We start from the raw sequence: 12,030 nt of genomic DNA, 5'->3' as shown, positions 1-12,030 counted from the left end.
AGCCTATTATCAAAATTTGCCTTCACTTCCCTTATGATCAGTGTCACTCTCATTGCGTGTGCTTCTAGTCAGTTAGCCACTGACTAGTTAGTTTTCTTAATAAATTAATTGAGTAGAATTGAGATGAGCGTGCATAGTTTAGACTCAAATAAAATACGAACACAGGAATAACCCAGGACTTCACCAGAACTATATTTTAGTCTCCATTAAGTGGGAAAAACATCACTGTCAAAACCCAAGGTCCCTAATAATGGCAGCAGATGCTCTTGTGAATACAAACAGGATGAAAACCGAGGAAAGTCTCTAAGTAATATCAGGAGCTCAAGATTATGAGAAGGCTTGACTACAAACTTTGTGTTACAAGTGGAATTGATTGTGTGTGACCGGCTTGCAGAGGAGAGGATGCTGAATTTCCACTGCAGCTATTCAGAGCAAAGAGACTGCAGAGTTCCTCTCCAATGCCTGAACATTTATGATGCTGTATCTGTACCATGATCACTACATCCTGGTCCAGCACAGGGTGACCCAAAACCAGACTATGATCATACAGTCAATAATCACAAGACTCAGTTAAGACAGGCAGGCATTACCAGATGACAGTAAGAGAACATGATTCACAGTTTAACCTAATTACATGCATCAGAAATATGACAAATCAGTTATTACATTTTATAAAGCTTTGTTTTCCTTTAATTTGCCAGTTAACAGATAAAATATGTTTTTCCTCTCTAAAACAAACAAGGAGTCAAAATTTCTTCATAGCATACAGCTTATGTACTAATTAAATTATCTATCGCAGTTATATAGAAACTCTGAAAAATCCCACAGTAAGGATGTTCAGTAACAAATCTCAAAAGGGGACAGGTTTTGACAACCGGACTTTCTTCTCATTGAGGAGTCCAGCTGCAAATTTTCTAAAGACTGTAATTTATTTATTAGCTTGCAGTCAGAATATAAGCAAAGGGAACTGACTGATCTCTGACCAAGAGCTGTTGTAATAATACACAGCCTTTAGGGATGCTGATCAGCAGGGTTTCTGTATGTAATTATGTCAATCCAACATGTATGATCCAAAATAAAAAGGAGTCTCTTTGAACAAGATGGGAGATGCAGAAAGACTGACATAAACCTGTTTTATGTACACTGCATGTGTAAAATATGTTTAGGTGACAGGTAATATGGGTAAACAATTCACAGAATGACAGAATCACAGAATCACTAAGGTTGGAAAAGATCTGTAAGATCATCAAGTCCAACCATCAACCCAACACCACCATGCCCACTAAACCATGTCCCACAATGCCACATCCACACGTTCCTTGAATTGTCCTCACTCTCCAAAATTAATGTATTTAAGAGTAAAAATTCCTTACATAACCAGCAATCAGGTTAATGTTATCACCTCTTTAGTCAGAAAGTTGTGTGAAATTTTTGGTGTCAATTGTATCACCAAGCTACATTAAAAGACTTTTTAAGGTGCATCTAAGTTTTAAGAGTTGTAATTCCCCAAACTGTGTTTATCTGCATTCTTAATAGATTATTGTATCCCATTCCTAAGGAGTTTTGAGAATAAAATGAATGTGAGATCTTACGGGAATTTGTCATATTTAAGTAAGTGTCAAAATGTATATATATTGTTACTATGCCAAATCGTGGGGGTTTTAGGAGCTTCAGAAACCATCACAAATGTAGGGAAAAAGAAAAAATAAAACACTCTCAAAAAAGCATGAAGCACCTAATTGTGTACTGAGCAGTGTTCAAAAAAAATATTAAAAGTATCTGCACTTCTGCAGATTACAAACTCATCAGTCTGACAGAATCGAAGAGGCTTTCCACAACATATTGTAGATCATGTGAGTTCCCTGTGCACATCAAGCAGACATCACACCAGTGAAGACAATTTTCTTGTACTTAGCCAATACTGAAGTAACATTTAAACCTTATTCTGAGATTTTAGGTAAAGCAAAGAGGTAAACTGAGCTCTTCAAAACCCAGGTGCATATACATCCATACCCACACTCACAACTTGCAATTTTCTGTCATTTTGTAGCTTAGATACTGGATAATGGACACCCAAGGTGTTCTGTTTTGTAAAATAACTAATCAAGGAATGTATAGGTGTTTGGTTTAGTAGATCATAAATATGATTCTTTTGAGATGAATAACTAATTATTTGTAATATATCCATATGCAATAACAAATAACAAGGGAGGCAAATGTGCACCTCTTATCTGAAATCAAAGATCTACTGTAAAACATGGTCATGTGAAACACTTAGAAGCTCTTCATAAAGAATAACGTATCTTTCTCAGCCCGCTACTATGAGTTATCTTTAAATACTGAGTAATGCTTCTCTACTTTATTAGAAATGTGTTTATATAACAAATTTTTTATTATCCCCTTAAATCAAATTTGGTTGTATAGCTCTGAAACAGTAAGATTACCTAACACATGCTAAAGTTTCATAAACTATAGAAATTAACATTTTATGGAGCCACATCCCAACTGTCCCCTTCTGAGTACCTTATTAGTAATACTTTTGATGGTGAAACACTACAAACAAATGCACCGAATCACTGCTGTCACTTATACAGGTCCAGCTTGAAAAGTACAGAAGAGGCAAAGAAGCAACATCTGTGAATTTGCTGAAGATGTACTATGGCCAATTTCAGATGAAAAAAAGAGATCTATCTCCACAGAGGACAATGAAATTGAGCACAGCTACATTTTCATTATGGAGAGTGTCACATTAATTTTTTAGAGAAAAACGTGCTGACAAACAACTACATTACAAAATCTTTAAGCAACTGATACAGAATTTTGCAATATAAATTCATGCATTACTTTGACTTGTTAAATGAATCTTATCTTTTTTTTTTCCAAGAAATAGTAGTTCCTTAAATGTGAAATGGATCTTCTTAGGTGGGAGTTCAAACAATACTCCATGATTTTTGGAAAAAAGAAGTATTATATTCTTTTATACTTGACAGTCATTTAGTATCAACCTAAAACATGTAATTAATATGGCCTATAATTCTTGGTGAAGTAGCTTGTTGTTAGTAAGCAGACTCCTCATTTGGTTTTAATAAAATTTTCATTAAATCTTTTTAGTATATAGGCTTGGCAACAAAATTAGCAAGCTTAGGATTTTGAATTGGGAAGCTAAAAATTTTGGGAATAGGATTTTTGCCCTTCATCCACCTGTGAAAAAAAAATTTGCCATATATTAACTTGAACCTGCTAGTACTGCACACATAAATTATCTTTCCTTTCATTGCATGCTCTTTTGCTGTTAGCAGAAACTATCTGTCAGCATTTAGCTGATCTTAGTTTTCTTTCTTTCCTAAAATAGCTACCTGATATACAATGAACCACATTTTAACCCTGTACTATAAATGATTCCTTCTTCCTAATACTTTAATAGGCGAAAAAGCCAAGAAAAATCTGATTTAACATAAAAAGGGGAATGATAGTCGTGGATAGGCATCTCTACTGGCAGGAACTCAGTAATCAATTTGCATAATCACACAATAACAGTTTTCTTTTTCTTACAGATGTACAAAATACCAGAATATCCTGCTGAAATCATTCAATAATCTTGTTTTACAAATTTGAACACTAGCTCAGTTTCTGTTACTTTGTGCTGTGTTCTAGGTAAGCTTCAGCTGGAAAAAAAAGATGGCTACTGTACTCATTCCTGCACTGTTTTCTTCACAAAATCACCAGCTCACACACAGAGAGAAATCCTATATGTTGAAATCAACTTGTAGAAAATGATGTGCCATAAAAAGGTAAAAAAAAGACATATGACATTTTCATGGGGAAGGAAAAAAGAAATAAAGGACTGTAAACTGCACAAAGCTCCTGCTGCTGCAGTGTCAGCAGTTCTGTAGAAAAGCCAATCACCCCCTCATTGCTTCCCCGTTCTCCTGATCCTGGAGAGAAGGAAGATAGAAATCGTTTTCTGAAGAAAGAAACAGATAATAAACAAACAAAAAAAACCCCAAACCAAACAAAAATAACATTTTAAAACATGTTGAATACATGATAAATCTTGATTTGTTAAGATAAAAGAGGTTTAATAGTAAACAGGAGCCCAAACTTTAACTTCAGTGAACATTTTTTATCTCCATGCTTGGATTATGAAGTGCAGAATATACATATGGTTTATTGCTTGCTGGAGACAGGAAAACATGAATACTGTGAAGAATTTGTATTTAATTCCTACTATTTCTACATGATTCAAGAAAGCAGAGAGAACATGTTGCTATTTAACATTCATTGTATATATGCTTGTCAGAAAATTTTTGGTAAGCTTTATTTTATTACATGCTCCATTAGCAACTTCCATCATTTGCATTATTGCTCCATTTAAACAAAAATGTTTATTTCAACTAATATGAGTAATAGCAAGCAGCATCTATTATACTATTACCTAGGCTGCAGTAAACTAAACAATGCTTAGAAGGCCTGAGAAACCATGAAGGCAAGCAGACATTTTATAATCACTTTCCAAATAATATATATCGTGTATGTCCAAAGTAACTGACAGCTGCATATACACACAACAAAAAATATTCATGTCTTTACATTTGCATCTTCCCATCAGTGTATATAATTTAATTAGCAGCTTTTCTGTGTAAGAAAACACAAAATTGCTTGGAATCCATTTTTAAGAGTTTTACAGGACTCTCTGAAGTATTGAATTGATTATTTGAAAAAGATTATTCCAGAGTATATTGCACAGATCTTCCACAACTAACTCTTAAGTAAACTGAGGGTATGATACTAAAAAAGCAACTTTTACCGACAGACACTATAACACAGAGATTACAGCATTTACCTGCATTTGACATAGGAAAAAATGTGGAATCTCAAGCCATAAACTGAGGTGAAGGGAATCACACATACAAAGTCTCAGTTCACCATGTTTGTAACATTCACATTTCAAGGTCTTAACACCCCACTTGCACCCCCACCTCATCTCATCAGCAACAGAGGTTTTGATACAGGCACTTCTATTTAACCAGTCCTGTTACGGTTTCCCTATACCTCTCTACGAAACCCCTATTCAGGAATTCTGCATATAGGAAAAATATACTGTAACAAGACTTAAGCTAAGACACCAGCCCCAAAATTACTTTTGAAATCCATAAACTGTTGAAATGTCTGTTTTGAACTCACTTGCTCGTGGAAGGTAATGTATCTATTGGCGGTACACAAGTCAATAGGTTAGTACTGTCAGTTCACATCCGCCTATACACTGACCCTCTTCGGAGTTGGCCTGTGTCCCTACTCCCTATGTCCCATTGATACAGTTCTCATTTCTACTTAAAAATATTACCATTTACTATTATATCTGATACATACAACAAAGAAAAAAGTCAAAATAAGTATTAACTAACACCTGAACTACACTGAACTACTGAATGCAACTCTTACTGGGGAAACAATTCACAAGGAATACAACCGAATAATAACTTTGTTGTCTCAGTGCGCCACACTTGCATCGCTTCTTCACAAGTTTCATCCATATGAATTCTGCGTTCTGATAGTTAACTACCTATAACAAATGACAACTCCTTTACAATTGAAAATGTAAATAAAAATACGTTTTACAACTTTTCCCAGCTTAATTAGAATTTGGTTGTATTTTGAAATCTTTCCCTGTCAACTGATAATGCAATACTTAAGCTTTACGATAAGGTTTTTTTTTCAATAACATAGAATTGAGACATCTGTTTTGGTTATAATAAATGGTGAAATTAATTATCTAGCTTTATGTTTGTTTATACAATTAAGACTACAGTACCCTACAAGGTATTACCATGACAGGTGGCATTAGACTTAAAATTTTACTTTTCCTCCTTTATATATGTGTATATATATATACACACATATACCAAATCCTGTTTTGTGTTCTATGAACTTTACAGTGATAAAAATAGAGCAGCTGTAGCAATCTTTTTAAGGACAATTTTGGACTGCAGACCTCAGTAACTATACAGAATGACAGAATGCTACCTAGAAAAATAGGAAGATGTGCTATAGCACTTTTTAGTGCCTCACCTTTTGTTTACATTGTTCTTACTGCTACTATCTTACTTCTCAACCTCCTCTTAACATAGCTTACAATAACCTATGGTTGCTACCGTATGTAATTTATCTCTTAGATCATTATATGCTTTAATAATGCACTAACCGAAGAAGTTCATATACATCTTACAACTACCTGTTTCTCTTTTCTTCCTCCACACAAACAGCTTAAAACAATTTATTCATTTCCCTTATCATTTCAATATATTTTATCTATGTTTCTATTTTCTTGGGTTTTACAATCAATTTGTAATGAAAGTATCCTGGTGCACATTTATCATACAAAAAGGTCCTTCAGGCAGTATAGTAAAGTAGTTGAGCGTACTATTCATTTTTATCCAATTTTGCTTTAGCAGCTGAAAAAAATATATACAAAATATGGGATGAATATTACTTATTATAGTTTGTGAGAGCTGTATAGTTACACAGCTATTTTTAAGGAAAACCTCCAGATTTTGCATGATGGCTGAAGAAATATAATTACCCAAAATCTAGTAGAGTATTTTTATCTATGGAATAAAAAAGCATACCCTGAAGCAGAAGTTCCAAGGTGATCACTTACATGCTGTCAGCTAAAAAAACAAGACTATAATTTTCCAATATATGCTGAGTGAATTGTCTTGAAGTGTGCAATTGTAAAGGGCTACACCTGTGAATTTGCTTTGTGCAACAAAGGGTATATCACAGGGTATGAGACTGTCAATAGAAACCTGTCATTCAAATTCTGCTTTTTTAACCTCTGCATGCTGCAAAGCCAACAAATGTTTTTTTTCCTTATAATACTATTTATGAAGATAACTAATTGGCAAATACAAGCAAGGATAAATAAAATATCTGCTTCACTGTTGAAAGATGAAAATGAAATCCTTGTTTTATTTAAATCCATGGCAATTACAATGACTTCAGTGGGATCAAGATAATACTTAGGAAGTGTTTTCTATGCTCATACCCAAAGAACATCAGTTGGTGCTCTTCCTTGAAACAATTTTCTGCTAACAGATCAGTGCAAAACAAGCAGGCATGTTAGCTATTGATAATAAAAGCATTTGATGGAAGAAGAAATATTAATCCTTGTATAAAGGTGATAGAAGTACTAAAGGTCAATTAAGCACACTAAATGAAGCACTTATACTGTGCAACTCAAGCATCGGTAGCTGTGTACTACCTTCCACAATTTTCAAAACTTTTTGAACTGAGTCAACAATCAATCAGAACATTGTTCTTGTCAAAAATACGTGATGATACTCACTAAAATGTGGAACAAATTGGTGATGTTCCCACATTTGTTTTAGCAATATAATATAAATCAGCAGCATGTAAAAGAGTAGTCAGACAACAGAACTGACAGCAGTGTTTTACAGTGCTCCATAAATCTCATGCCTGAACAGAAAATGACAGAGCTGCACTGATAGCAATGTTTGCTTTCCAGCTCTGCAGTCCAGATCCAGCAAATGACTGAGAAACCCAAAATAAGAAACCAATAAAATTAATGCACCAAAATCTGAAGTTGTGAAAAGCTTCAAGATCAAAAAGCTTCCATAAAGCCTCTTTGTAACCTCAGTGGTATTTTGACATATAAGACACCCCAGTTTCTGACCTTTAAATGTCCTTAATTGCTTAATAATTAAATATTTACTTAGAGGTACAGAAGAATTTCAATTTTGGCAAAGTCAAACAATTTACAGCTCAACTCATCTGCAAGGCAGGCAATAGTCACCTAAAGGATTTAATCTGGCAAGCATTTCCAGAGGTTGCCTAAAACTCACTAATGAGACGATTGTGCCTCTCACAAACTACTGTATCGCCCACCACTTCTGTGCCACATTCGCTGAAAGACCCTGGGACACTGTTAGCATGAGCAGCATACCCATCCTCTGATTGTAGGCATGGTAGAAAAGTAAAGCGTGATCTCAGTAAGAGTTCTTTCAAAAACTGGGGAGAGGTGCCTTCAGGAAAGGGTTCCTGGGTCAAATCTCGATTCCATCAGGGTACAGCTTATAAAAATAAGCTACTGCAAGGTGGGATACTCCTGTGCTCAGGGCCTTTACCAAAACTGATCTTGAACTGTGCAAATTTTAAGTACAACTGATGCTACTGGTACACAAGCTAGGGCCATAAGGATCTGAAACTTGAATTAATGTCTTTTGCTGTGAGATCTTGGGGCACTGCTATCCCCTTGGCTGGGGAAGAACTAAAGAAACGCAATGTAGTTGTACCATTTCATCAGAACATATATTCAGGAGAGAAAGAGAGAGGTAAAGAGAGAGAGGGACAGAAAGAAATGAAGAAAGAAAAAAAGGTACCTTACCTCACTTTTAAATTGCCTTGCTGTGGCTGTCCATCGTAAATTGACAAAATATCAAAATCTTCCTCGAGGGCAAAAGTGTGAAATGACAATTGTATCCTGTTACGTTCTCCTGTGATAATGATCCACGTGCAGTTGGCATAATTTGGATAACCATGAGGAAATCCAGGGCTTTCTATAGTACCATTTGGTCCCTGTACTAAGCCTCCACAGTTCTGGCCTGAAATAGAAGAAAGCAGAATAGGTATTTTGGTGTTTTTCCCCTCCTCCAGTACATATTCTTACATGAGTAACTATAGGTACACTTAATTTTATAATATTTTTTCTAGATTACAAACATCACATAAAGTTGTATTTATACCATTCTTCCCTCTGGATTCAAAACCCCCATTGCCGTATTTTCTGAGACACCTTCTAACTTTTTATGCAATGACTCATTATTTGAGGTTATGTAGTATTAACAATGTATGACTTATTTATCCAAATGTGAACTTTCAATATTAGCCCTGCTATAAATTCAACAGACTGACAGATTTAATGCCAGAGAGTGTTCAGAGCTTTTTGGTTAACGCCACTTATAAAGTTTTTATACAAATACTAAAGTATTAGAGCTTCTGCTGTTCTGAAACATACTTTCAACACAGAGAGCAAAATGTAGACACACATTTATTATGCATGCTGTTGCAACCAACATTAAGATTTTTATACTTTGAAGACACAGCAAAATTTCTGTCGTGTAACATTTTTAGTGTCATGTGTATTGTGATCAGGCAAGTGTTAATTTTTTTTAGGATTCTTAAAAAATAACACTACGGGTTTACTCAGCAGGAATTTGTGTCTGGTTTGTAGATCCTACAGACCTTGTGAGGCTATGGTAGCTCATTAATAGGAAGTCCTCAGCAAGAAACCATGACTTACAGAGCACACTTGCTAATTTCCTACTTGATTTTGTTAATCCCACACACAATAGTTGTACTAGCTCAGAGCTGGAAAGATTAAATATTTGAACAGAGAAAAGTTTAAGGACAGTCTGTGCACTGTAATGCTTGGATTATTACATGCATTTTAAGCACTTCAGAACAAGTATAATCCCAGCATTTTATTGTTAAACCTAAACCAGAAAAGTATTTCAGGCTGCAATTTTATTTTTAACTTCCCAGCAGTAGGTCTCTAAGACTGAATCTCTCAGAGCAGTGCTGTCAAATACTTGTGGGAGGTTTCTAAATCTTAATAAAATGGATTTAATGAAAGGGATTTGCTGCTAAAACTAAAGAACTAATAAGTAATCATTTTCTACTAAATTGCAAATATTACAAAAACGCTAATGAAAAGATAAAAAGACTTTGGGGGTTCAGGAGGCCTTTAAAGTAAAAATCTTCTTTAGTATATCTACCAACTGGTTCACATTACTTTAATAAAGCATTGGTATTATTAAATATTCCTGAAGAAGGAACCTATTACACCATGAACTTAGCATGAAAGTTTCAGCTATGTACTGTTCACTGTAACTTGTCAGCATTCTTGCAGATGCTTTGCATTGTATTCCTCTTCCTACAACCACAGGGGAAATGTCATACAAGTGTCACAAGCAATTTAAAATAATTTAATTACTACAGAAATAATGTTCTGAAAACAGAAAAGGGAAATTATAGTGACAGACCACCACCCTAATACTCTAACGAGCTACTTCATGTCGCCAACATCCAGAAATTGGTTTGTGTAAATCAAGTACCCCCTGCAAGCCATGCTGCACAGCAGCTTTCCTACCACTCAGTTTGAAAGGGTTGCTTTGAAAGAGGAGAGCTACCAAGTGCAAGTTAGCAATTCATCTAAAATCTACCAAAGACACAACCACCTTTTAGGAGCAGAAATTTGTAATTCTGGTATATAAAGAACATAATGCACCATATGTAATTGCATATGTAAATGCAATATATTAACTACATTTCTGACTTCCAGGGAGACAATCAAATTACCTCCCCAATCTCTTAGGGAACCCTACAGCTGGCTTAAGGTAAAACTGAATATTGCTGGGGTAGTAAGTGAGCCCTCCCACCCCCAAAATGGCCATAACCCAGCAGCCTCCTTACAGAGGCGTTTGTTACCGGCTCGCAGAAGTTTTTGCAACTGTCAGTGATTGCTCCAGTTTTATTCCAAAAGGTGTTTTGTACTCCTTACTGTAGATTCAAGTTATTGTGCATTATTCTCTTGGAAAATAAACAAACTCTAATGACAAACAAGGCAGACAACAATTTACCCCTGTTTAACCTAAGTATTTCTTACCACCCACAGCCCTTTCTTTCTCCAGTTTGCTTTTTTCTCTCCAGTATGTATATCTCTCCAGTTCTGAAACAATTCATAAACATGCTGCCTATTCACTTTGTACCCAAGAAACACTAGGCAAATGAGAACCATAAAGGGAAACTATTACTGTGAAATGCTGTTTAGGTTTGCTTTTATTTTTATATGCGTACATATAAATACATACTTATTTACTCAATGTCCAGTAAAAACCCCAGTAAAAATCCTAGAATAAATTTAATACATGGTTAACTCCTAGCAGTCCCATTGCAGCACACTGACAACTGCAAAGAGGCTCTCTCTTCTGAACTAAGGGATACTCACAGAGACTTTAAGAGCTCTGCAGGCCCAGAAAACTGACAGCCTTCTAGGTCTGTCCCTACCTGGTTAAGACATGAAGCATGTTAACAGAGCGGTATTGGGAAAAAAGGATCAGCTGCTATCTGTAGAATACCTATTTTGTCAATATTTGTAAGTCTAAAACCTTCAGAACTGTCAAATGTTACACCTCTGCCAAGGCGTAAATTCAGCATCAAATCACTTAAGAGAGATTCAGTAGGAGGATATACTTGGAGAGCAGGAATGAAGAGACTTCTGGGTGACAGGTGGCAGCAAATTAGATAGGAGTTGGCAATGCAATATCCCACAGAAAATGCAGTTTCTGACTGCAGAGACACCACAGACCACTAAGAGGACCCTCATGAGATTAATTAAGAATATTTTGTTTCTTATGGATGCCTTAACAGCAGAAAGTGTCAACAAATAAAAGAAACTGAACGTACTAACAAAAAATATTAAAAGAATATTAATATCAGCAGAGTTGAAGTAGTTCTGCTGGGCTGAATGTAAGCACAGAAGAGAACGTAGGCTGAATACAACTGAATACACCCTAAAAAGAAGATCTACCCATACAATTCACTTTATCTCTGGCTGTTGTGTCAAATGAAAAAATAAATGTTGCCATTTTTCACAAGATGTGCAGTCATTGATAGAGTACAATATCAGTACACTGAATTATGTTAATATTAAAGGTGTATTAGACTGCCAAAATTTTATTAGTATGACACCACATCACTGTTTATATGAATATAAACTACGCTGTTAGCATTAATTTTCTGTCATATGTTGTCTGTAAGAAGATATTTCAAGACACCTATTTTAACTTTATGATATAAAAAGTTGAATTTAAGAAAACTGATGCTCTTGGCTTGTAGTTGAAAATTAGTTACACTCATTTCAGCCTTATTTTATCTTAGAAAGGTTCTTCGCATATCCCATACCAGCCCTATTTGCACCTGCTCAGTCTCAACATTTCTTGTTTGTGACCC

General features: G+C 35.2%; 1 protein-coding gene across 1 annotated transcript in view; it reads right to left on the bottom strand.

Annotated features, from left to right (window-relative positions):
• The window catches only part of CSMD1 (CUB and Sushi multiple domains 1), a 1,256,706-nt gene that overhangs the window by 1,014,615 nt on the left and 230,061 nt on the right, over nucleotides 1-12,030 (bottom strand). The window contains exon 2 of the mRNA XM_059835885.1: nucleotides 8,405-8,621. Within this exon, the coding sequence (XP_059691868.1) occupies nucleotides 8,405-8,621 (217 nt within the window). The remainder of the gene's footprint in view (nucleotides 1-8,404; nucleotides 8,622-12,030) is intronic.

Source organism: Gavia stellata, chromosome 2, assembly GCF_030936135.1.
Source record: "Gavia stellata isolate bGavSte3 chromosome 2, bGavSte3.hap2, whole genome shotgun sequence".
Lineage (NCBI taxonomy): Eukaryota > Metazoa > Chordata > Aves > Gaviiformes > Gaviidae > Gavia > Gavia stellata.
This window is presented reverse-complemented; position numbering and strand designations above follow the sequence as displayed.